At 40.3% G+C, this 27,321-nt stretch overlaps 1 protein-coding gene and 1 long non-coding RNA gene across 10 annotated transcripts in view; one reads left to right on the plus strand and one right to left on the minus strand.

Annotated features, from left to right (window-relative positions):
• Positions 1 to 2,658: 2,658 nt before the first annotated feature.
• LOC120323014 lies at positions 2,659 to 24,022 on the plus strand. Its single transcript, XR_005563058.1, has 3 exons — positions 2,659 to 2,864; positions 8,595 to 8,673; positions 23,931 to 24,022. It is a non-coding gene; the product is annotated as an uncharacterized LOC120323014 (long non-coding RNA).
• Positions 10,641 to 27,321, minus strand: part of FAT3 (FAT atypical cadherin 3) — a 407,022-nt gene continuing 390,341 nt past the window's right edge. For 5 of the 9 annotated variants that reach the window (XM_027750637.2, XM_027750631.2, XM_027750634.2 and 2 more), the window contains 5 exons: positions 26,617 to 27,272; positions 23,711 to 23,824; positions 20,273 to 20,332; positions 17,772 to 17,807; positions 10,641 to 17,158 (listed from right to left, as the gene is read on the minus strand). In XM_027750637.2, the coding sequence (XP_027606438.1) occupies positions 16,539 to 17,158; positions 17,772 to 17,807; positions 20,273 to 20,332; positions 23,711 to 23,824; positions 26,617 to 27,272 (1,486 nt within the window). In that variant the 3' untranslated portion in view covers positions 10,641 to 16,538. Of the gene's footprint in view, positions 17,159 to 17,771; positions 17,808 to 18,196; positions 18,273 to 20,272; positions 20,333 to 23,710; positions 23,825 to 26,616; positions 27,273 to 27,321 lie in introns of all 9 variants that reach the window. The other 4 variants (XM_027750638.2, XM_027750639.2, XM_027750640.2 and 1 more) reach the window with 3 other exon arrangements.

Raw genomic sequence — 27,321 nt, forward strand, 5'->3', positions numbered from 1 at the left:
TATTTCTGTGATGGAAGAATTTAATCCAGGAGAATAAAGAAAATGACCAAATGAGTCTGAGAGGCAACAGACAGTGATACCAGTACTCACATACCAGTGTTGCCGCTATATAGATTATACAGGGAAATCACTATAAACCTGTTGAGGGTTACCAACTGCACAAACCACATCCAGCTAAGGATTTCCTGAGATGAACATAGTTGGAAGACTCAGACTAGTAGTAAGAGTCGTTCATGCTCATCCTGTTGTTTCCTTCCCTGGCCATCCATTTATTCCAGCTGAGGGTGTCTTTTCTCCCCCCACACAATACCTCCATGCCCTTAAGAATTGTAGGTCTTTGGCATATGCTGGACACAGGTTACATCTTTTTGAAGCCACCTATGCTCTGGTCCCAAGAGCTTGAGATCGCTTTGTATTAGTCTACCAGAGGCTTAAGAAGTGGAGTAAGTATCCATGCACTGGCGTTTCCAAGGACTCACAAAGCTCCTGAGTCTAGATGGACCTTTAAACTGAGTTATCACAACCTTTTCTACAGTCTTACATGCCTAGGCAAAGCTGCAGGCAATACAGTCCCTAAATGGATTTAAGTCTTACTCCCTTAATTCAGTTTTTCTATCTCTTCCCTCCCCATCCCTCTTTTCTTTTTCCTCCTAGTGTACTGAATTTAAAAACAATTAGGTTCTTTCCTTTTGTAGAAAGGAAAAACTAAAAAGTGGATTTTTTCTTTTGAGGGTAGCATGGTGAACAGTAATAAATTTGTCAGCACCGGAATCTGTCCCCAGCTTAGCAACAAACTTTTAGCATAACCTAATTCCTAAATTCCTGTTGTAAATAGATTGAGTTGGTTATTTGAGAATTAAGTATTTCCATACTGAGCTAAATTCTAATTATCTCTTATACTGTAAGTACTTCATTTATTTGGGGAGACAATGGTATGTTACTTAGCGAAAGGGCAGCAAAATTATTGCAATATTAATAAAAATGCATCACAACAGTTGTAGAATAAACTATTAAGCTTTAAATCAGAAAAGTAATTATAGGCCTATTATCCAATATGGCTACAGATGCTCTGTGTATTTATACACACAATTGCTTTCACATATACACCAGGAGGATTACAATGAAATAAAATCCATGAAAGAAAGTATTTATCCAGGGAGTTGGAGTAAAAGCAAAGATTTCATTTCCATACCAAGCAAAATAGAACCAAGCAGCTGTTCAGTTACTTTGGATTCATATTCCTGCTTGATAATGATTAAAGATATTAAGAGCACCAAAATGACATGTCAAGATAATAAACGAGGTTTTCTTGGTGATCAGCATCTGTCATCAGAATTCCTATTCCTCTGAGCAGTATTTGCTACTCATGAGAAATTCCTCCTTCCAACAAAAATTACATTTTGTTTGCATTTTCCCATAAATATTCTTTTCCCTTGAATATTGAACTTTTTATTGTAAAACTCTGGATATCCAAAGAGGGAAATGATGAAAATGATCAGTAATAAGGGATCTCACAAATCGTCCATTTTAACTAAATGAAAATACAAAGACCATGTGTGCAAAATGTTTATAGTTTTTTTAGGAAATCACTACCAATATGGCTGTGAAGTCCATGTTGGTCTAGCAATTTCCTGTGTTTGTGTCATGGCCATGCACCAACATTTCTGCCACACTTCTTTTCTCCAATGTGATATTCAATTGCATTCTAGCTTAATTCACAAGTTACATTTTCAAATGCTGCTTATTTACTGCTCATGTTGCACTTTGGGTCAAGATTGTTTCTGTGGACACAGAAGGTGCTTTAACCACTCTAAACTTTCACAGAGTTAAAAACCCCCAAACTAAAGTAACTTCTTTGAGGAGTAAAATTTTTATGTTAGAGCCAGAAACTGGGAAAGGGCAAAAGATAACAAGTACCTGTACACTCAGCAGCGGTTCCATAATCAGCCCCACTGCAGAGTTATCCAGCTTTTGCTGCATTGCATTCACAGGACACTGTGCTTTAGGAAATAATCCAACATATTCATCTGGAATAACAGACCACATGATCTCCTCAGGCAAAAAGAGCATGGGAGGGGGAATGCCTCTGCTTATCACAGTCACCACAGGCATGCTGGCTCCTGATACCACCATCTTATCATGTCCAGACCAGCATCTTCCAGGCAATTTGCTTCTCTCTGTGAGCAGACAATCAAAGTAGCTTAGCCTTGAAAACAGTTTATAGGACAAAAGCAGGTGTCCTGGGATCCTGCCTGACAGAAAGCCATGCTATAATTGACACCATGATTCTGAAGGCTAGAAGAATCTGCTTGGTGTGAGCAGCAGAAATGACATTGCAACAGGTGGTGGTGCAGAGGCTGTTTGTTAGGGGTACCACTGCACAGATGGAGGGCATGTGGGAGGGAACCAGGCATCAAGATGTGAAGGAAAGGGCATATACAGGCAGTTGGCTGCTGAGACAACTTCTGTTTGTGCATTGGGCCCACACCAATGCCAATATCATCACTTGGGTTTGTACACAGCAGCCCCCACTGCTATGACTCACCCAGGCCAGGGCCAGAATCTCCAACCAGCCAAAACACTGTAGAGAAAACAGCTTCTTCAACGTGACTGTTGTTTCCTCCTTGAACCTTATTTTAGTTAAAGCTACCTTTTCATATACAGCCTCAATGTCGTTTCCCTGAGCTGCTTTTTCTATTCATCTTGTTCTACTTCTTTGTTCATATATTATTCTGCCTTTTCATCCAGACAGAAAAGCAAAGGTTAGAAAGAGGACAACAATTCAAGTAGGCACTGATGCAAGGACCAGCCATTCAGGAAAAAAGACACAAGAATATTGAAACAGCAAGAATAGAAAGATGCAGGTAAGCATGGAGCTGTCTTACTACCAGACAGAACTGACAGCTTCTACCTTGCTGCTCCCCTGGATGGTGGAGACTTGCTGTTTGCCTGTCAGGTTGCTCAGTGCTCTAGGTAGGAGGGCAGGAAAATATCATAGCTCAATGATTTGCACCTTTCTTGACAAATAACAAAAGAAGTAGGAGTATGGTTTGTTCATCTTTGGCCTTTGATGTGATTCAGTTATGTAGGGGAGAATTCAGAAAGGCCCTAAATCAACAAGGAGGATACTTTTGATTGCCACTGAGGCAGCTAACTAACTGAACAGCATTTCACAGGAGACATTGTTTTGACTGGATAAGTTTGAGATTATTAAATCAATGTATATTACTTCAGTGTTGTCTATCACATATAAGGACTTTGACTACACTTTTGTTAAAAGGTGAACTGAGATATACCAACTTGGTTACAGTCAACTGTAGAGCACTAACTTGAAATGCACAGCTTGGATTTTGTTAAGTTTCTCAGGACTATCATGGAACCAGGATGCGTAACTCTGCATTGTTTATCTGCAAACCTTCAAGTGCTTATCAACACACACATGTTAAACTATCTTCTTCCAAATCCTGAAAACTTGAAATGACACAGAGTTTTTCAGGAGGAAATTCATTGAAACATATGTACCTAACTTGCTGCACCCTATGCAAAACTCAGTCACTGGCTTCTGCTGTTGAGGACCAGGAAACTGTGACAGTGTCTTTGTGAGTGCTCAAAAAACAGTTAGCACAACAGTCCTGTGGGATGAAGCAGGAACACCTAACACAGTGGTTTTCTATATAATAAATCTCAAGATGTCATTGTCATATCACTGCAACACATATTCTAACTTGATGATGTAGCTGAAAGCTCCTACAGCTGTTGTCTTCTGTGCTGCCAAAAGTGTATCCATTATCCTTCCTAATCTATCTGTGCATGAGAACATGGCAGAGCCCTTCTAGTTATCTAAAATATTTGTAGTCTGAGTTTCAAGTGAGTGCTTTTGACAATTAGAAGTTTTTCTCTTTTGCTTAGTTCCTCTAAGCAATGAGTAATTCTTCTTCACATGATAAACTCTATTGTCCCCTAAAATTAGTCCCCTATGAAGAAACCACGTCAAAGCAGTGATCTAATGTCAAAAACACCTCTGGCTCTCGAAATCAGAGCAAACACGAGAGAAGAAAAAGAAAAATTAAAAACACCTTCCTTGGCAATTTGGAGAAGAATTTATTTCTTCCTACAGAGTGCACGATGAGTAATTCCTTTGTAAATGCTAAATTCCATCAGAAAGTATTTTGGAGTAATCCTGTTGAAGTCTCATGTTTTCAGTATTGCAGTCAATAAAATGAAGACATCCCCTGGTTAAAAATATGATTTAAGAAAGAAAAAAAGCAGGTGGTGAAATAAGAAAGAAATATTGTAAATGATGGATTACTGATTATAAATCAACCACCTCTTCCTCAATGGTTCCTATCAAAGTTCAGTTGCAGACCTGGTCGACCAGGGCAGGAGTGCTGCTGTGGCTCTCACAGGGCAGACACAGTCCAGGAGGTTTCCAGATGGGGTCTGCTCAACACCAAAGGGAATTTTGTTTATCTTAGACTTTTAATTTCTTCTCTACGTGAATGATTTTTTTTTTTATTCATAGAAGGGATTAATTTTGACCTGACTACATTGACTGGCTTTCTGTTTACCACAGACGAAACAACTTTCCTGGGTGTACTGTCAGTTCTGTAACTTTTACCTGAATTCATCTTTCAGAGATACAAATGGAGACTTGTTTAGGAACAGACAGATTTAAGATCAGAGTGATCCAAAGATGTTCAGTGATATACACTCAATCCAAGTTCTGAGTAATTTCTAGATGTCAGTTCTCTGCCTTGCTATTGAACTAGCCTGAAATAGACAAAATTTTGTTTTCTCTAGTAATTTTTAACCATCTTTTGATAACTAAATAAATAGACTCACTGTACAGTTTGGATCTCAACTCTCATTTAAATTTTGCAGATTTTCTGAATGCTTTCCAGCTTGTCAACATTCCTTTTTGAATTGTGAGGATTTGAATGAGTCTTAGTAAAGCTGGAAATACCTTCTACCTACTACCATTTGGTATTTCCAGTCTTACACAGCCCAAGATTGCTCCTCAGCCATAGATCAAGCTCCTCCCATCACACTTGAAGCACTTATGCAAAGCATTATCCTCTACACTATTTCTGAGTTTCGTTTACTGAGAGACAATACCAGATTGCAAGTGCCACAAATCTCATACTCAAACATATTTAAGGAAAAACACCAGCTACAAGGGTTAAGACACATGGGAAGAGACAATGAGAAAGCATGTTATAGGGAGATGTTGTTGGGAAAATGGCTGGATATACTGTTGGAAAGAGGTGCTCCATGCCAGAGAAGGTATTTCTGAGGGGACTGCAGCTGAGGATAGTCCATGCTGAGGTATGATCCCCTCTGAGGATCTGTGGCCAGGGGCCACTCACACTATCACAGGGACAACCCTGAGGTACTGCATCTTGTAAAAGAGGTGTTTCCCTAGGTTTTTGTGTAATTTGCTGTGTTTTTTCTCTTCTTTTCTTACCTTGCTACCCAAAAAACAATAATCAAAAGTTATTGTTAACTAGCAATGAACTAAATTAAATAAAATTCCTTAAGTAGACACTGCTTTGAATATGACAGCCTCTTCAGTATCACCAGCTGCAGCAATGCAGGTCTCTGTTTTTCCAAACTCTCATCTGGGGAGGGCTGCTTCCCATGTGCAGCCCAAGGGAACATGACAGAGGGACAGAGGCTGTGGTGCAGTGGCGAACCTTTCTTTGGAGAGGGTTAACAAACTGCAGTATGCAACACTCCAACTGACCAGGCCTTTGGGTACTTTTAAAGGTGAATTATGATGTTCTTCTGAACTTATTTCAGATTGCTATTACTCATAAGTCAGTTTTCATTAAATGACTCAAATCTATCAATGAATCATAATAATAAAAATAATTTGACTAGCCTTACTCTGGTCTCAGAAGAATTATACCATTTTCCAAAATGAGAGGGCTGTATAGCACAGACAAAGCCAGGCACTTAGCAGCATTACAGTGTTGTATTTTCCTGAAATTTTAAGAGCACTGCTGTTCTCCTGGCACCTCTGGCTCTGACTCTGCTGGGTGCTGAAGAAATACTGTACCTCTGTGAGCTCGGTTCACAACTGTAGACCAGTGGAAAAAGCAACATTCCTAAACATTTTCAGGTTTTTCAGAGAGGGAAGGAGGAAAAGTGGGTTTCTGTCTCCCTGCCTCACCAGCTGCACTGAAGTACAGCTTGAGTACTGCTGGTTACATCAGGCTCCGTGTGGATGCATTCAACAGCGGATAGTAAGACAGCATGTGTTAGCAAAACTTCGAAATGGAAAGCATTGTCCTCTTGCTTTAGTAGTAACTTTTTCTTTCTTTTTGCCATAGAGCAACATGGGTTTGAGGTTTGCATTAATTAGTACTGTTAAAAATTAACAGTAAGCACAGATTATAATTTTTCCTGAAGACCTACTAAATTAGATTTACATTTACAATAATTAATGAAAGGCAAATAATACTTATACATGGTAATGAAGAAATTTCAGTAGAATAGAAAACACTTTATTTCTTAGGACAGAAAGCACAGAAATAGATAGACTCACACAACAAAGTAAGTCGGGTTCCTTAAATTCTCCCCATACGTTGTATATTCCAGGCCCTGGTCCTCTTAATGGCTCTCTTCTGACCTCTCTCCAGTTTGCTAATCTCTCTCTCTTGTAGGAGTAAATATTAAATATTTATATTAAATTAAATATTAAAGCAATTTAATATTGAAATGACAATTCCCAATAGCAAATTATGCACTGGAGGTAGAATACATAGGATCCAAACAGATGTTCGTGGCTGGGATTGTCATCTGGAATCCTTAATGGTCACTGAAGATGAATCTATTCTCAGATGGTTGTCCTTCTGAAGCTGATAACAGCAGATAACATCAGGTTAAATGACTTTGCATCCTAGATCTCTTCATTGAACATAACGAATCCAAGGATGGAGGCACCGCCACTGTAGATATCTGAGGGTAGAGGACAGGAATCCTCCCCCCATGACTGTATATCAGTCTGTGCCAGGAAGTGAACACAAGGCACACAGTTTTGCACTGGAAGCTCTAGAGGCAGCAGTCCCAGTACTCTAGGTATTGATCTTTGACCCCAAAATACACAGAAACTGTTAACTCTGCTTTGCCTTTAGCAGGATGGAGAATGACAGGAACTTGGTCTCCTTGTAATATATCAATTCAAACTGAATTTAAAGTAGCATATTTATGTTTCCCTAACAAGGGATTCCCAGGAGAAATCCTTCCTGCTTCTATCTAGGCAGTGATAATGCCACAGCAGCTGGGTTGCAAACATCCCCTTCTCAGGGACACCCCTGAAGTTACTGAAGACAACTGGAGTGAGCTAACAGACTTAACAAAATCAGCACATCACCTTTTATGTGTATTAAGGCTCAAATACTTGTGCTGCTTGAATCCTCACAGTGTTTTGTAAAGATATGATCACCTTATAACTTCGTGTTAACATTTAATGCATTTAATTTTCTATGTCATTTGAAATAAAACAAACCCCTTGAAGTGACTTAAAAAATTGTCTTCACAGTTTCTCTCTTTTTTTTTTTTTTTCCCCTATATTTGCCATATAAATGACCTTGCAAACACTCCCATGTAACTGCTTGGTAGGTTGCAGCAGACAGCTTCTCTCTGCTTGGCCAGTTTACAGCAGCAGTTTTCCCTTGAGAGCAATTCATGACATGTCTCAGCAAGCCAAGAACTAGACAAGTGGGACAGCTGGAATTGGCTTCTGTGCAGCTGGTTCTTTGTACTTTCTTTCCTCACTAGGCAACTGCTTCAGAGTAGCTGTGTCCATTGAGCTCGGTGGATTTAGCCTGGCTTGTAAAATCCATCTCCTGTGGGAGGTGCCAGTGGCTATCCATTGGCTTTAGTGGGAGCTCATGTTATGTGTGCTCAGGTTATATAGAAAGTTATTCCAAAGATGTTGCAAACTAAAAGTCATATTAAAGCAGTGGCAGACTTACAACTCACATGCCTGTGAATAAAGACTCCCTTAAGTGGCTTGCATTTCATCATCCCTTGCCATACCTTCCTGATAAAAAACAGGAAATAACAGACTAATAGAATGGTTTGGGTTGGAATGAACCTTAAATATAATCTAGTTCCAACCCTCATTGTCATGGGCAGGGACACCTTTCACTAGATCAGGGTGCTCAAATCCCCATCCAACCTGGCCTTGAACATCTATGACTTCTCTGGGCAACCCGTTCCAGTGCCTCAACACTCTCACAGTAAAAAGTTTCTTCTATGGCAGTGATCTCACCACATCTCTATGTGTCTGGCTCACTGAGTCCTGGTGGATAACCAGGATAAGGAGCCCTGGTGGATAACCTCTTCTCAACTCCAGAACCAGAGTCATGGTTTCATGTGTTGGGAGAAAGAAATATAGTCTCTGGAAGCCTAGAAAAGCAAGTTTATCTGGGGATATAGGCTAAATGGATGTATAGAAAGACCCTTGATACTACTGGGGGGAACATACATGTGAAAAAGTTAAATTAAGAGAGGAAGAACTTGACATTCACCTGCTGCTACAATTTCCTTGCCTGTTCTCATATGAAACCATGCATTTCTCTCCACAGCCAGAGTCCCTCCTTCAATAGGTTGATGTGCCATCTGGAAAATGCTTTCTTTGTGGCTGTGCCTGCTGGCTGAGAAGAGGTAAGGGGTTTCTACATTGCTTTCTTTGTACTTGAGAGGAAGTCATAGTCATTGCACTGATGTTTTGTCCCCCATTGCATGATAACAGTGGGTGTAGGCAGGACAAAAATTGGAAGCAGGAACAGTGTTACCAACAGGAAAAGGTCTTTGATCTGAAAATGCTGATGCTCAGTACATCTGCATACGTGAAGGACTGTCTCCTTCTCTTCATGTTCAGCTGATCAAACCCTAGAATATTTCAGAAGCCCTCCAAGTTTTTTTTAAGGGCTGGAAATGCCATGTGATTTTCATGTTGTTTTGCACTACAGATGTTTCTGTGCAAATAAAGGAAAAGTTTCTGAGTGAAAAACTTCAGGTCCATTGAAATCACTAGAGTTTTCATTTTAGTGTCCTCTCTTTTAATTTTTTCTCATTAGGTGTTACCCCCTTAGTTTATAGACCAGAAAGTCTTCTGCTGCTGTGTGACTTTATGCACCAGCATTACTGCAGTGTTAACGGAGAGATGCTGTTTCCACTGTAATGGACTGGATATGGTGCACATTTACAAAATCTCTTACCAAAAAACACGGAAGGAAGAAATACCTTATTTTTGGCCCAAGTTAAGGAGACAACCAGTGGTGCTGGTTCCATTTTGACAAGATACATAGATGTGCTTTGACCTGTTTGCCATCTCGATTCTCATCTTTTCCATCCCAATAGAAATACTGATGTCACTCCCTGTCTCTAGCTTTGGACATTAAACAGAGGCAAGAATTTTACATCATTTAGTCTTAAATGTTCTCTGAACTAGACTTACTTTCTTATAATGCTCTGCTCTATCTCACTATAACAGTGAGCCTCACTGAACTATCAGCCTACTTCTGCTGCCACAAACATTTCCCTAAGATTGTGTCAAAATCTACTGGTAATGGTGGAAAAGAAAAAGAGCTCCTCTACAAGCAGAAATAGAAAATTAAATAGGAAGCTGGCTAATGTAAGGTACTCATCCATGCTAGGAAAAATATAAAGTGGTATTCTTGAGGGAAGAGACATTTCTAATGCTGATTTGGTATTTTGCCTTTCCATAGCTTAAACTTCTGTTTAAAGATTGTTGAGAAAGGGCATTTGTGCCCTGACTGGTGCTGACTGAAATACTACTCTGGGTCCTTCATGTTTTAATGGGACACAGGCCAGCATCCCTCCTCCCCTGTAGCATGAGGTGTGCTTTTGGCTCTGTTATGGCAGGGTGTTCAAGGAGCTGTGGAAGGAACATTTCCCCTTCTTTCCACATTGCAGCTGGGGTAGGCATGCTTCAGTCCAGTCCAGCTAGGGCAGCTTGGGCTGTGGAGCTGAAGGGATGTGATGAAGGAGGAATAAATGGGGTATCCCTGAGTGTAACGCCCTGAGCAGACTGAGTACCATGTATAGCACAATGACACCTTTTTTCAAGGGCAGTGCTTACACACATAAGACTTCCCACTTGAATTTGTCCCAGCTGGTCCACCTGACAGTGCCATGATGCTGGAGGAGAGAGATGCCCGTGGTAGGTGGCAAATCTGTCCTGGTGGAGTGTGCTGTTGCTTTACAAACCCGTTCCTTGTATCCCCACTAAGCATCTACCACAGGACAGGTGGATGGCCTCCTGAAGCTGTCTCAGTCAATGGAGCTCACTGTCTAGATGGTTACAGGATGTGATGATGCCTTTTGCATTATTTGTGGATGTCGATTTAATCAGGCAACTGCCTTAGCTTACATGCACCAGCTAAGCAACTCTTGGCAAGTGTGCTCTGCAGTGCAAGTAGGGGCCCCTATAGAGGAATTGCTGTGTAATAATAAAATTAATTTGAAGAGTCCAAAAAGGTAGAATTTTCTACAATCTTGTACACAGAGAGGCAATGAAATGCTACATTCCTTGCAGAACTGATGTGTCTTATCTTGTTCCGTCCTTTGAAAGTAGGAGAAAAATCAAGAAGCAATCAACACAGCTGGGCTTTTCTTTTTGTTTACTTGGAAAATTTGTTTTAACCATCAACTTTAGCAAATTTTGGCAGTTACAAACCTGTACACTTTTTTTTCATTGTTTTGTTTTTATAGCAAAAAAACACAAGACAATACTGCCAACAGCAATGATGAAGAAACAATTAGTTTTCAGATGAAGGACTATACCCACTCAAAGTGATAAACCTTCCCTTTTGCATAAGGTTTAATTTGTTGTCATTGGAAAAATGACATCTCTTAATACCTACTTGAAATGGAATAAAAATCATATCTCTAGGTTTTTTGTGCAAAACACATTCATTTAAAAAAAGTCAATAAAAAACATCTTAGAAACAGAAAGAAGTTAAACAAAAAGAGCTGAACCCAAAGGAAAGTTACAGTACATTTTGAAACGATTAAAAAGTTTTCAGATCTAAAACTTTTTTGTTTTTTTTTCCTGCTGTTATCTTAAACTTTAAACCAACTTTGATGACTCTTTAGAATTATATCAAACAAACAAATAAACAAAAAAAAATTAAAGCAACCTGATTGGCATCAAATATCTACAAAAGCCTGGTAATTTGAAACCGTTATATACATTAGTTTATAAACTTCTTTTTAAACACCAAAACATACATCTTTTACAAACCAGCCTGATTGCAACAGGTAAAATTTACAAGACAATCTTTTCCAATACAGTGCTTTAAAGAGAACTGCTTTCATTCCTAAACATCTTTGTCATCTCCTGAAAAACGGCAGTATGGGCTCATTGCATTGTTAAATAATAGCGCTTCAGGTATTCCTATGACAAAAGAATGCTACAGTTCTGAGGGCTCCAATCTCTTTCCGTAATACAGTTCAAGTGCACTCTTAACACTGGTAAAGATTACTTATGGCCTTTGTGTAATACGACATATTTGCAATTATTGCTTTTCGTTATTACATAAAGAAATTAATTTAAATTCATTTCCTCCCCATCCACACATCCCTTGGATGATGCAGCTAAATTACTAACTGAATGGCCCTTCTCATAATGGAGATGTTAAATGTCAAGTTGTGAAACACAGGTTAAAATCCATGGGTAATGGCCAATGGTCTAAATTTCTAAGACTCAAATCACAGTTTGGCATATTGAGAGAAAAAGAGATGCAAACAGGCAAAATGCACAGTTTTACTGCATGGTAAATGACGGTAAACCATCAGGGAATGAACCTGAAGATGTAGCTCTCTTCTTGAAAACCGCCGAAATGTCCATTGTTACTCAGTGAATAGCTCCAAACATTACCAACAAAGCACAGATGTACTTTCAGTAGTAGTTTTAAAGAACTGGTTTCTTCCATTATTAAGGGTGCTTCCTTTTCAAATGAAGCTTTGCAGAACTGGTCGAGGGCACCTTCAACTCCCTCTCCCATGACTGCAATTACTATGGGCTATAAGAATATACTATAGCATCAATTTAGTTTTTTCAAGCAGGAGCTTGATGAGGAGTAGAGCTGTGTTCTTAACCATTTTTCTTGTCCAGCCCACATTTATCTTTAACATGGAATTTATATAAGCCAAGAGCAACAGCTTTTATGTCATATTCTCAAAATTTCCCACCTGCCTGTTTTGCAGAGAAAACAGGCTGCTGCCTCCCCATTAATCAGCATTTCAGTGACATGCATTTTTTCACTGTGCTGCACCCACTCTGAGTTTCTGGAGGTACCAATACATCAAGGCTATCAGTGCTTCAGACTACATCAGAGAATTTAGAGAATGGGAGAAAAAATTCTGAGGACCAAAATTTAGGTTCTTTGTGCAACATGCAGAGGGGGAGATCCTGCTCAAGAGATGGATCACACAGCTTTCTGATTTCTGAGGAAAACAGTGGCAGTGAGAAGCTTTTGACTCCTTACAGCCTTTTACTGCAACTATAGATTAAGGAAACCCATGGGATAGTTCAGAATCAAAGATGGCACTGAGCTTAAGGAAAATAGCTTGATAGACAGGAAATCACAGTTCTGTAGTGAATCTCTGCATTCCAAAGTCCTTCTTACGTGTATGTGTCTTCATACATTGAGTCCTATAGGAGGGTCCTATAGGAAGACAACTTTATGGTGATCTTCTAGTGGGGTTGTCCATTTCTTTCCATGGGAGGAAGTGATTCTGCAGCTCCTCAGTGTCACATTTGTGTGTCTGCTATAAGATACTGGCCCAGGATAGCAACCACATCCAGTACCTATGGTTTTGGGAGAACTTTTTGCCCTTTTTTTTTTTTAGAATGTTTGTAATACAAAGGCAAAATAATTAACATATTTAAGAAAGGTACATAAGCACAAAGCCACTTTATGTGGTATTGGCAGCATAAATCATGTTGTCTGCCTCTTTCTTTTGCCAGAATTATCGAAAGGGCTGTCAGTGTGCACGACAATCTCAACTTGATCAAAATGCAGAGAACAAGTACCCTTTTACTCAGCCTCATATACTCCTAGCAAAGTCATTGATTTCTGATACAAGCGAGTATTTGCATTTTAACAAGTCGCTTTTTTCTTTACAAAAAGCAAAGACTTCCTTGATTCTAGGAGTTATAACCCAATGATACTCAAAAGTACTTTATTAAGCCTGTGAAATCATCTGCTACAGATGATTCTGAGAGAAAATACTGTGTAGTGGAGCCATCTACAGGGATGTAGTTTGAAATACAGACACACAGGATAAGCAGAGATGTGAGGGGAGCTCTTGCAGAACCAGGGACTTGGCAATGACAGCAGTAGCAATATAAAAATCATCATATGGCAGAAAAGAGAAATATATATTGGATGGACTAATATGAACAATAATTCTGACATTAGGTTATGAATGTGTTGTTATCTTCCAGATTAGAAAACTGTGACTTGTACATGTGGAGCAGTAATTAAAAAGAAAATAAAATGGTTTGGTTTAACAGAGTTGTTAATATGAAAATCTGACTCCCTAAGAGGTATTTCACCTTTAGATCTGCATTTGGGTCTTATTTTCAAAAAGAGCTTGAACAAAACCAGAAGGGCCATGGAAGTACCATATTCACAGAAGGGAATCTGTTTAAAGATGGATTTGGAGAGGAGGAGATACTGAGGTATAGAAATCATGAGTAGGACAGAGAAGGCTGAATGGGTGATCATTGGCACCTTCCCAACAGCACTTTAATAAGCAGTGAAATGAAATGGCAACAACATCAAACAGAAAAAGTACTATACATTGTATTTATGCATATTTTACCAGTAAAACTCACTACCAACAATATATTACTGAGGCAACAAGCTTGGTAAGAAACATTGATTTTTTTCTGTATGGCAATTGCTAGGCTCCCATGGTGTCCTCCCTTGTGACACTTTTGATATGTCCAAGTAAAGGCTTGATATAGGTGTCTCAGGCTTACGCAAGAATTTTCACTAAGAAGACAGATGACAAGTACACCTAATAACTATCTGGGGGCTCAAACAGATTTAATTGCATAATGGATAAAAATGTCTCAAACCAAAACTGAGTAGGATCATACCTCATGTAAACTGCAGCCCAATGCTAAGAGAGCATCACATTTCTCAGAAAGTCATACAAGCTTTAAAAGTGCAGCTAAATTTGCAGCTTTGTTTTGCAAACTCTGATGTTCCTACTCTTGAAGAGACATCAGTCTAATTGCATTTCCTTTCCTGTAACACAGACTTCATGAACAATTAAGAGTTATTTTCTATCCATGCCTCTAGGCTTGCCAAACCATTTTATGGCTTTTTGGCAAATCCCTCAGTCCTTTGCAATCACAATACAAATTTCCATATTTTTTTCTTCTTAAAATCACAGGAATAGTAGCAGGGAAAAAGGGGTTGAAACGCACCATGAGCACATTCAGAATATATCACCATTACAGAAGCATGTTTACTTTGAGAAGACCAAGTGACATTCATAAATTCAATGGACGGGACCTATTTGCAGACAAGTACTTGATAATACTTGTATGTGCAGTACATTCTTTCTAGAAGTTCACTCAATTTATTCATGTATCTGTATAATGAACTGTTTTCTACTGAAGAATTGCTGCATCATCCCAAAGAAAATATCTACTCCAGTCTTCAACAGTTACATGAGCTATTGGAGAGAAGCAGCAACATACTGTACCTACTCCAAGAACTTTAGAAATCCTGTTTTATTAAAAGTGTTACAAGCTGCAATTATTTAAATGAAATTCTATGAATAATTTCTTTGTATTTGGGACAATTTCTGAATAAACACTTCCTGTGTGTCAAGAAATGGCCCACAATTTAATCTTGGGTGAAGCTCAAGTCAGTCAAGAACACCTCCTGGAATACAACTACTGAAACTACCCAGTTAAGATGATCGACCAAGGGATAGGACACGGAAAGCAGCACAGGAAACCTGTTACTGAAGCTATTTGTGTACCACAGTGATTTAGGTATTCAATAACTTTTCAGAATGACAAAATTATGCCATGGAAGGAATGGGAAAACCCAGCAGTAATGCAGACTTGTAGACACATATTCACTGGTAACATATACAGATGCTACAAATTGCAGGGGTAAAAACATTTTTTCAGAGGACTGAGCAACAGGTATGCATATTCTGCTTTACTACACTGAGTGAAAATCCCATACTTCCATATTGCACTTTGCTGCTCAGGCTAAATCAGTGTGAATGGCCATTTACTCCAATCAGGCTGAGGGAAGCATAAAAGCATACAGAGGACATGGTTTTCTTCATCCCACAACAATATTCTGAAGTCTGCAAACAACCTTTGGAAGTTGTCAAATCCTACAAAATCATGAATCCAGTGGAAAATCTAGGGCCAGCCCTTTGGCCACAGTCCATCCATGCAGTTCCACTGCCTGAGTCAGTCTACAGTATCTGAGAGTTCATCCTGTAAACTCTAGGGATGGACATTTGCCAAATGAAGTTCAGCTAACAATCTGAGGTTATGCAACTTAATTGCAACTAATTTTACTGCAGTAACTGTAGCATGATGACTGCTGTTAAATAGGTGGCTGCCTAAGCAAGAAATTTAAAAAAATAATCAGCTGTGTGTAGTTAGTAAAGTTTCCCTGTGTTTTCAGATGCACGTTCACATTGCATACAGAAGTCAAGGGAGGCTGTGCATACGCAGCTGGGGCAAAACCAGGCCACTCCTGAGCCAAACTCTGATATTTCTAGAAGTTCTCACAGGTGAAGCTATGCACACACACCTGATGCCAGGTTTTAAAAAAATGGCAACCAAAGTAGGCCAATTTGGAGTAAATATAAACTGTACATATGTTGCTCTATATGCACATAAAGTAGAATGAAATGCTATGTAACAAACAAAAGTATAGGTAAATATTTATGAACAAGTAACTGGTTGCTTGTCTTTGACAAGCCAATTTGTAAATGTTGCTTTTTTTCAGCCATCTGAAATGTACACAGCAGCCTCAGCAATCAATTGCTTTCACTCTTTGCTGACATGAAGTTTCATGCAGCAGTGCATCTTGGAATGATCCATACCAGTTCCTTAATACTGTGGGGAGATTATAACACTGTAACACTTTTAATAACACAATGAAAAAAAAATCAAACCTTAGGAGAGAGAAAGGAATTATTTAGCAATTATTGTTTCCCCCTGCCTCAAAAGCTGAGTTTTACTCTTGGTAATAAATACAGGTACACACTCTCCAGATTGTCTGTAACAATTTCGTGATGTATAATACTTAACACAATTGGTCTCTTCGTGTCTGCACATACAGTATCATTTCTGAACAAGTTAATAATGGGTTATACCATATTTTTGCCTTGCCTAATATATATAGACACACCTCCAGCAAATTTTCTTCTCAATATTTATACTATTAATTGGACCAAATGACAAAATTAAAAAAAGAAGAGGAGGAAGAAGAAGAAAGGAGCTTCCTTTACACTTGTGTCTGATGCTGGGTCTCCACAAATGGAATGTGAACATTTTCTAAGTTGAGTTCCTCCACGCTTTCAAAGTCACTCATGGCTACTTCGGAGTCATCAAAGCCACAGCTGGCCGAGACATCAGAGGAGGAGGCATCTAGAGAGTTGTGCAAGGATAAAGGCATCTTACCTGCACTAACGTTTTCTGTGTTCTGGCTTGGGCAAACAGCAAAAGTACTAAATTCGTTCCCAGCTTGAGACCCCGTGGTGTCTGTCTCATTGGGGAACTGGTGAGGAGGGAGGTATTGGCTAGGGTGGAAGTGCGGCCGTCTCCTGCAATCGGGGCTGAGAGTACTTGCCATTGAGACTGGCTGCGAGGGTGGGAGGGTTTCATATTGGTCCGGATAATCCTCTGGAAGAGGGGGTGGTAACTGGTCCTGGCTTAAAAACTCCTCTTCATGAGGGGGAGGGTAGTCGCTGTCAATGTCGTAGCCACCAAGGTAGTAATCTGTTTCCAGTTCTCTGGTACTGCCGTGATGAGCCGAGCCTCCATCTGCTGTCTCAAAATTGGGCACTTCCTCAATGTCGGACAAGCGAGCACTTGGCATCCAGTCAGAGGTATCCCAGTGATACGCTGCAGCAGGAAAGAGAATCATAGCGCTCTGTTAGGATGAGACCACAAATGAGAACAGTGTCCTGCATGCATGGAGTCCTCACAGCACATTCAAATCACAGCATGCTCCACAGGCCACTGACACAGGTCACTCATGCTCTGACCGGGGGGGGGGGGGGGGGGTAGAGGAGAAGAATAAATTGCATTATGACGCTAATGCAAACAAGCAAGGAAACAAAGTATGGTCACTCTCAGGCATTTTGCTCTTTAGGATGCCACTGTGTTGTATTAGGAACTATAAGTCCGATAAATCAAAATGACAGATATGTCTGAATCACTGCTTTTCACAGTTAATTGAAAAGATCTATAAATCAGCATGCTTATGGCATCGCATCTCGTCTCCCCTTCCACCTCCAATGACTTCAAGAAAGAAAGTGTGCAAGCAAATAATCTGATTGACTGAAAACTGAATTTTGAAAAAAGTGGCTGACCATTCTCATGCAGCTTATGAACCCAACAGAATTCAAACAAAAGAGTACACGTGAAGCAGTTCAAGAAGAAAACCAAAGAGATTGTCAGTGCTCTGCCCACCCCAGCCCAGTCTGGCAGGCAGAAGGTGTCCCAGAAAAATCACCTCTGTTGTAGTTCTGTCCTTGATCCATAACAGACACTGTCAGATACAAAGTAAAAAGTAAAGACTGGTAACTCAGAGCTTGTTACCAGCATTGTATTACATGTGAAAATACAAAACTTTGCATGCATATTTTTAAAGTACGGCTGCTTTGGCGTTATTTTAATAGAATTTTTAATTATTCTTTATTTTAACATACAAGCTAAACTTGCCCGTCAAATGCAGATATACATAAAAATGTTTATGTCGTGTATTATATTCCTTTTCTATCATATCTTAATTGTTTACCCTCACTGAAGAGATATGGAATTACATTAGAGCTGGAATTCTTAATACAAAAAAGGGCTATCCACCATCTCTACGGTTTATAATTGCAAGTACATTTTTTTCTCACTTGTTCACTTTGAAACAGAAAAATAAGAATCTACCATTCTCAGGGCCGGTTCAAACAAATCTGGGCCCACCTGGGCTCAGATACCATGGTGATGGGCACGGTATAAGAACCTGAATAGAATAGAATACAAAGCCATTTAATGGGGCCGTCAGCTACAACGCTCCACAACCCCATACCCACCTCCCACCTGCACTGCCATGCTAGCTGGTGGGGAGGGAGGCATTCCGGTATGGAGAGGGTGCAGGGGTGGGGAAGAGAGCAAGGAAAGAGGTTTTATGTGAGACAAGAGTGGGGAATAAGCTGCAGCATTTTCTAGATGGATATGCTCTTGTTCAGCCACATGTTATTTGGCTTCATGCAAGAAGTCATTCAGCAAGGTCTCTGGATGGCATTGCTGGAGGAGGTCTGGCAAGATAAACAGGCCTTTATGGCATCACCTCTGGGGCTCAGACACAGATGAGGGCAGAGAATACTGTTCTCTAGGCCTCCACCTACCAAGACCTCACTTGCCCTTGCTTACCGCCACATGGTGCATGTGGTGATGGTGATTTCTTCATGAGCTTGTTAGCCAGACAGTAGCTCTCTACCTGCTCTGTGATATCCTGGAGTGAGGAGGGCTGGGACTACTGCAGCTTTAGCAGCAGCGTCTAAACTGGACTTTTGTAAAGTGGATTTTGCTTTATTTGGGTCAGTGTAATGGCATTGCACCTGAGATGCATCAGGGCCCTCTGAGTTGTGTGGTTCAGAATCCAGGAGAACCTCTCTAATTTGCTGACTTGCACAACCCCCGGCAGGTCCCTGGGGCAGGAGCCCCACTCTTTCATGACTCTGTGGCAGTGATTCTGCCTACCAAGCAGCCAGAGCTCCAGTGTGGCTAATTATTCACCGCTTCTCCAGAGCAAAGCAGGCAAGAGTCCTAAGTCTCATAATAAGGAACTGAGAAGTGGGAAAAGCATTTTCAGTGCAACCTCTTGAAACTGATGCCAAACTGGCTTTTTCGGATATGTAAAGCATGATGGGGAACCAGTGTGTTTGCTTAAGCCTTCCTTTAGGAAGGAAAGGACGTTTTCAGTGCCTGTGGTTTCTTTTCAAGGTTATTTTCTTATTTTTTGAGTGGGATTTTCTTTTTGTATTAACCTTGGCTATTACATTTATTTGATAATGAGAAGAATGGCACTCACACTTCAGGAAATCCATAAATGTACTACAGACAAATACTCAAATGCCATCGCTAGCCAGGAGCAAAAGTGTTTTTCAAAATTGCAGTGAACTGGCTCAAGAAAAAAAATCAGTTGTTTCCCCAAAATAATTTACTTAATCGTTTTTAAGTATTATGGAGACTGGATTAGCTGAATCACTGAAATCTGGCTCAAATTTGCTATGGACAGATGAAATGTTGAACTTCTGGATAACGTGAGTTAATATTGAGTGGACATTTTCCCACGGATAGGATATATGTTGTAAAAATAAATAAATGTTTATCTGTGAGACACCACATTTCCTCAGTGCTTAATGGAAAAGGAAAATAGTGATATTCCTGCTTTACAGGTAGGGAAGTCAGTTCACCTATAACTTGATGAGCTTGAGGTTACCCAGGAGGTCAGTGGAAGAGGTGAGTGTTGGGTCCTTGACCCCCATGGGCATGCTCTATTCAATGGGCACATTAACCCCAGGGGAAAATCAGGCTGCTTTGCTACATGGCATCCATGGAGCTATGTCTACACATCTCTTTGACAGGGTTACCTGGGAGAAACCAGCCACCTGCCTACCATCATTTTGCTCCTCTCCGTGTGATCCCATTGGAGCGCATAACCCAGCTCTAGTGCAGCATGGGATACTTTACAGCCTTCCTGTGTCATCTTCTGTTTCCCAGTCTCTGCAGCCAGGATAACCTCTATGATATGGTTCCATTATCAATCTAATCTTTTCTCTCATTTTGTGGTATGTTCCTCTGGCGTTTTCATGTTTGCTGGTGAACATGCTGATCTGCAAAACCCAATCCCTGCCACAGGTTTGCTGGTCAGTGTAGATTAGTGAGGTTCTGCTGGAATTTTTCACAATGAAAACAGGAAGCATTGTTGCATAACAAGAAAGAAAAAAAATTAAATACCTTCATTTTCTATAGTGTCAACTACATTGTTGACAAGCTGTATGACAGTCACTATGGAAGCTTGCAGGGGAGGGAAAGTAGAAAATAAAGGGAGGGGAAGGACAGCTTCAGGTTAGTATTTAAAACACACATCATATGTTACCACAATAAATTCTCTCAAACAGACAGAACTGACATTGAAAAAAAAAAAAAAGGCTGCCGACCAATGCATGATTTATACAATGGGTTGCAGGACATTTAATTTCAGATAATCCCATACATTTTCAGAGTGGTGATAAATTCCAAACCAGCATTTCCAGAAAGGTATATGGCATGATGTGTATCACTCATAAATTCAAGCAGACTGGCCAGCTGATTCAATTAACCAAAGCAGTATCTCGTCTACCTGACACTAATTTCTAATTCATTCTTGCTTAGAGGTCTCTAGAGATGGTGCCATGTGCTCCAAGGATCATTATCTTTTTGACCATCACACCATCAGAAACAGTGCTAAGCTCAATCTATTTCCTAAGAGGAATGTTTTATTTATTTACTCTTTGTGCTGTGCCATGTAATACCTCTGGGACATTAAGCAGCACAGGAGGAAACATGCAAGTAGCTTTGGTTCAAATTTTGATTTGTGTTTGACAGAATAGTTTCACAAATGCTTTGTGTGTTTTCTGCAGGAGTTTTACCAAAACATACTCTCCACTTGAAATAATTAATATAGACTGTGCAGTTGTTTAACATGAAGGCCTACAATGTGTCATCCTCTAGATCTGCACTGTGCACCACCTAACACCCCTGCTTGTGAGAAATAAACCCACCAGAGGGAAAGCTCTGGTTCAGTGGGCACTGGATCCATCCCTTTTCCTTTGTCTTTACTTATGAAAAAAATGATTGCTTTGGAGCAGGCTAAGAAGGGGACCAGAAATGCTGTGCAAGAGATACTTTTTTGTTTCACATGACCAACAGATTCTGAGGTCACAAGAAACATATTAACAGTAACAGTGCAAATATATGTTGAATATTTTCACATCTTTGTTAAATTTTGGGCATGGGATCAGGGATATTATCCAATTTCCTCAGTTCTTGTGAAGGCTTGGCAAAAAGAGCCTCGATAAACCAAACCAGTCATGTTTTATGTTTATGTTCAGCATGTTTATGCCATCAACAGCATTGACAATTGTACAAAGGAGACTTGTACTGGCTAATGCATAATAAACATTATAGAAAAATAAGGGACTCCGTGCAATTAGCTGCTGCATGGCTGGGAAGACATGGAGGGTAGCTGTAAACTCTATGAGGAGAACAACTGAGAGTGAAAAACAGGAGATCAGAAAGTCTTCATTGCTACTAAGGGTTGGCTCTGGTGGGAGCTGAGCAGAGCACGTTCACAGAAAGGAGGGAAACTGCTTACAGCTCACTGCAAGTCAACACCCAAATACAACATTGTTCAGATTTTTTGCTTTTTGATCACAAAAAATACTGCTAACTATTCTCAGCAAGACTAGGGGAGCTGAGCAACTTAAATGCAGTAGAAATAAGGTGGGAGGGAAAAAAAAAGGTAGGTTAAAAATCACACCCAAAAGGAGTTTTCATGGTAAGACAAGCCCTATTTGACCCAGCAAGAGAAGGCTCCAAGCATTCTGGAGAGGCTGAGTGGAGGCTGCCTGCACCTGATAGAAACTGAAGAGTGCAGGTCTGTCTGCACCTTCAATGGGATGTGTCCCAGTGTTTCACCGGTGCAAAACAGGTTTCCCCAGCCAGAAGCAATTACCCATTTTTACAAGACAACGTTGGCACAGCCATTTGTACATCAGCATGACACAAGCCTGTTCTCTCTGCTAGCCATTTGAGAACCTGGGAGCATTGCTCTTGGCTTTGGAGGAAGGGGTTTGGTTTGGTTGTAGTTTCACTGACAACCTTTTAATCTTTGTAGGTATGCGAAGCAATAAGAATTAACTTGACAGGAAGAGGAATTATTTATGGCTTCAGGAGGGATGCCTGTTAGTCCTTAAGTACATGTATGTGAACATCTATGTGCTTATGTATGCCTGAATTCGCATTTTAGGCTATTTTACTGCAAACCTTCCATGCTGCTTCAAGAAAACCACAGCATATGGTCTTGCACTGACCTCTGCAAATGATTCAGATGACTTAAATTTCTTCCCTCATTCTCCCTGAAGATATGGATTTGTTTGGACCCTGAACTACAATTGTTACTTCTAAAGGCCTTATTTTAAATGCAGCTTTCACAAAAAATGAGTGGGCATAGAAGGTCCAATCCAGCTTTGTGGGTACTGTGTCACTGAATTAAATGGAGGGAGGATCAGGAGCTTGAAATGTCTAATTAGAATATGGGAGATATAAAAAGTAACAATGTATAATAAATGACCACTTGAATAATTATTCTGAAGGTAATTATAATGTAAGCATATATCATTAAAATAATACTTATTCTAAAAAAAATTAAAGGTTTTTTTTGGGTGCAGGGCAGAAAAGCATTGAGAAGCTTAACAAAAATAATCGTGATGCTTCAGACACAGCTGAACCAAAAGGAACTGCAAGTGCACTTCGCTTTCAGTGCTTTTTCCAACATTTCAGACTACCTAGAGAAGAGCTGCATGACATGACTGAGGAACTAAGTCTCCAGACAGTTCATTAACTGGCAGCTGAGGAAACCAAGTACAATTTCTTTGTGCTAGTCTTTTTCTGTGTACCTGAATGAGATTTCCCTGACATCCACCATCCCTTCCCAGCAGAAACATCTTGTGCCTTTTCTCAGACCCACTACTCAACATATATGGGTCGTAGGAACAAAGATTTGCTCTGACTTTGTGGTTTTTTTTTCAGGCTGTATATGGCTCTGCCCATGTCACCCACTGAGATAATGATGTAGGACATGAGAGCAGGCACTGAGTATGCACTGAACAAGGATTTAATGGTGCTCTATTGTTTGCTGAGCTGTGATTACCAGGCAGAAGCCAAGCCACCAGGGACTGGCTCATCCGCTCATTGTTGCTGCTGAGTACCAGCAGAGTCTTGTTGGGATCATGAATGAGACCTGGCAAATGGCACAGAAATTCCTTTTATGTGACTGATGAAACATGAGTCATGCTCTTCCAAGAGGGAAAATGATAAAAATTCTATAGTTTCACTTGCAGCCTATTAGTCAACATGTATCTTGTCAATAGGACTATGCTGTACTATATCTCTAATTCACTGTAAAGCTTGGTCCTGATGCAACAGCCCCAACCATCAAGATTTTTATCACATTCCTATAGATTTTTATTACATTCCTATAATTTAGTATGTGGACACAAAGTGAGGGCTTGAACCTGAGACTTTCAGCATCATTAAAGGCTTTCAAGATGTCACATAAATGTTTTCAATAACATTAGAAAGAGAGCTAAATAGCTTTTCCCCAAGCATAATACAGATAAAATCATTTCTTACCATTATCATCACCGGAATCAGACTGGAAGGAGCTGAGGGACTGTACTTCGGAGTTGCTGCCTTTATTACTTCCTGAAAAACAGGTCACTTCTTCAGCGTCATCAACCCCTTTACCTTCATTGACAGCAAAAACAAAGCAAAAAGGTACTCTCTAGGTATGCACATTTATCTATTTATACCACGGACACATTTAAATACTGCCTTCTATTATTTTTTTCAGAATAAAATGATTTCCTTCAGCCAGAGGAAATGACCTATTCATCAAGAAGGCAACTGCTGAAGATACCTAGACATTAGAAGTGTTTGAAGCCCAAAGAGTCTTTCAAGTGGCTGACAGCACTGTAATCAAGGAAGAAACATCTGTATTCAGTATTGCCTTTTTTTAGATGACATGTAGTCTCAACAGCAAAAAAAGTGATGACTTAAAGAATGTGGTATAAACAGCTTATACAAGAGATTACAGTTACATTTATCTTTACCGTTCATTTCCTAATTTGTGAGCCTCATTAAAGGCTCATTCAATGCTCAAAGTTATTGTGCATCTTGTTATTCATATCAGCGGCCCTTGGATCAGATTTTAATTGCTCCATCACTGACATATAATAGATTATCCTTCAATTTACATTGCTTTTCATCAGGGACATTCAGTCTTGACAACTTCACTGTTTAGCAATATATCTGCAACCTATGGTATAAATTCGCCTGTAATTAAACACATGTTGAATAAATGCATTCAACTACATATTATAAAAGAGATAATCAGGAACACAAAAAGTTATCCCCCATAGTAAGCACAGAGAGAGAGCTGAGCCAATTATAAATGAAGAAGCTCAGGTGCTACAAATGTGGAAGTACAGCTCTCCACCTGCTACCTGCAGATATTTCTCCACAGCATGGCACACCTCCATACAGCAAGGGCTGATTTGCTACTGCTGAGAAGCAGGGTATGTAGAGGATGGAGTGAGTGCTGCAGTAATGAAGCTGCACTGCTTCCCACTTCTTGACAGCTGAGGTCTGTCTCCATGGCATGGCCTCATGCTGTGCAGAAATTCATACAGATACCAGAAGTGTCACTGGCAGAAACATCCAGGAGAATACAGAACAGAGCATGTATGAGGGCTGGCATGCTGATGCTTTCAATCAGCATAACTATATTTAAAGATTTAAAAGGTCGACCACAACACAACTCTGAAACACAGCCCAAATAAACGAAAATTAATTCCCTGTTTTTCACTAGAAAACCTTAGCCAACGGGCTGCTTTAGATGAAAATGTGCCGGTCAGGGCACAGGTATAGAATCATAAAATCATTAAGGTTGGAAAAGACCTCTGAGATCATCGAGTCCAACCTCTGACTGAACACCACCACGCCAACTAAACCCTAACTCAAACTGTTATGTGCTGTCGTTTCTTGAACACTTCCAGGAATGGTGACTCCTCCCTGGGCAGCCCGATCCAAGGTTTAACCACCCTTTCAGTACAAAAATGCTTCCTGATGTCTAACCTGAACCTCTCCTGGCACATCTTGATGTTGTCCTCTTGTCCTGCTGCTAGTTGCCTGGAAGAAGAGGCCAACCTCCATCTTACTACAGTCTCCTTAAAGGCAGTGCCAGATTCTTCTGTCTATTCCTCAGTTCCTATTGCTTAAAACTACAAGACTATGAAAGTTTCTGGATCATATAGTTTTTATTTGACAGTTTTGGTTAAAGCTTTGTTGCAATAGGGTTGAAGATTATAGAATCATAGAATGGTTTGGGCTGGAAGGGACCTTAAAGATCATCTGGTTCCAATCCCCATGCCAAGGGCAGGGAACCCTCCACTAGACCAACTTGCTTAGAGCCTCATCCAACCTTGCCTTGAACACTTCCAGGGATGGGGCAGCCACAACCTCTCTGGGTAACCTGTTCCAGTGCCTCACCACCCTCACAGTAAAGAATTCCTTCCTAATATCTAATCTAAACTCATCAGCTCAAGGTCATTCTCCCTTGTTCTATCACTAGTGAAATGTTCTATCACTCTTGTGAAATGTCCCTCTCCAGCCTTCTTGTAAGCCCCCCTCTAGGTACTGGAAGGTGCATCAGGAAAAACTCCTAATAAGAGAAAACATCTTAAAAAAAAATCATACATGATGAAGCAAACATCTCCCAGTCCATATGACATGTTCTGACTTGCAAGGATAGATGATGTAGGGCTATAACTCTGTTTCTGCATTTCCTGCCATGACAGATTATGAGAAGTTTGCTGTATCTCCAGCAACTTGTTCAGGAATGGAGGGAACACTGTGTTACCAGGTGAGAAACCATCAGAGCACAAATAGGGTAAGCATGGGGATTGGAAATTTTGCAATGACTGATACTGAATGTAGATGGGAATGCAATAGACTGAAAAGGTGGTCCTATGAGCAGTACATGATTTTCTGCTTCACTTCACAGACACTGGAAGTAGAGAATATTAGTTCATTTGTCCCTGTTGCAAAACAGGATTGCTTCTTGCTGAAGGTTTAAAGGTTTTTAATTCCCTTGGGGAGACAAATGGCCTGAACCTAGCACAACTTATATTTGAGAATTATGCCCCAAATTATTTTTTTCCAATGGAAAGATGATTGCATTGTGTCACTTGAAGAACTAACGCTCAGAGCACTTACTCACATGTGCTTTCTGAACAAGTGAAATAAATGCATTTAGTCATGCTTAATGCATAGAAGTAGAGCTCTTGTACGCCTAGTTTAATTATAACCTTTCAAAATTAAACCAAATCACTTCTTGGAGAAATGTAACAACTCACATGTAACAACAACATGCAGAGGTTGGGGCATTAAGCGTATCTGTGCCACTGTACCTGCCTCACCTTGAAGTTAAGCCTTACCTATGGTACGGAAGAATGAGACCAACACACAGTGGTACTTACTTTCTGTCCCAGCTTCCCATGTGCTCTTCCTGATGGAGTCACAGTCGGAGCGACAGGGAGACACAGCAGGCAAGTTTGGAGCTACGCTGCACACCACCACCCCCCTCCTGGCTGTCAGTATTCGAGGGGACTCAGGATGAAATGTTGTCATCTCCTGGTGCTCTACGCCAAGCCCATCCACTATCTTGTCCAGGTTATTCCGTGAGTCACTCTGGAAGCATGGGGTATAGGCCATTGGCCTCACTGGAACCTGTGGAGGCCCAACCTCTTGGTAGATATTTCTGCTGTCTCCACTGTTCCTGATGTTCTTGAACTGGATGCCATTGCTCTTGTTGAGCAGGGCTGCAGTAGCCGGATCCTGTACGAGTGTGATGTTGTTGCGGGAATAGTTCTTCCTGAAAACTTTCTTGCGAAAAATGATAAAAAGGACGATCAACACAAATATGACAAACAGGACCACGGCTATTCCTATCAGCTCCTCCTTGCCAACGTATGAATGCCCAGCTTGTATATTGGGAACCACCACAGGGCGAAGACCACAGTATTGACCCACATAGCCAGGGGTGCAGTTACACAGAAATGAACCAAATATGTTGACACAGGAGCCACCATTTTCACATTCTTCTCTTTCACATTCATTGATGTCTTCTTCACACCTTAAAAGAAGGAAAGGAGAGTCTGGAGTTTGGAGAACACCTAGGAAAC

Source organism: Pipra filicauda, unplaced genomic scaffold (genome assembly GCF_003945595.2).
Source record: "Pipra filicauda isolate LSUMZ 115617 unplaced genomic scaffold, ASM394559v2 scaffold184_size3518187_pilon, whole genome shotgun sequence".
Classification (NCBI taxonomy): domain Eukaryota; kingdom Metazoa; phylum Chordata; class Aves; order Passeriformes; family Pipridae; genus Pipra; species Pipra filicauda.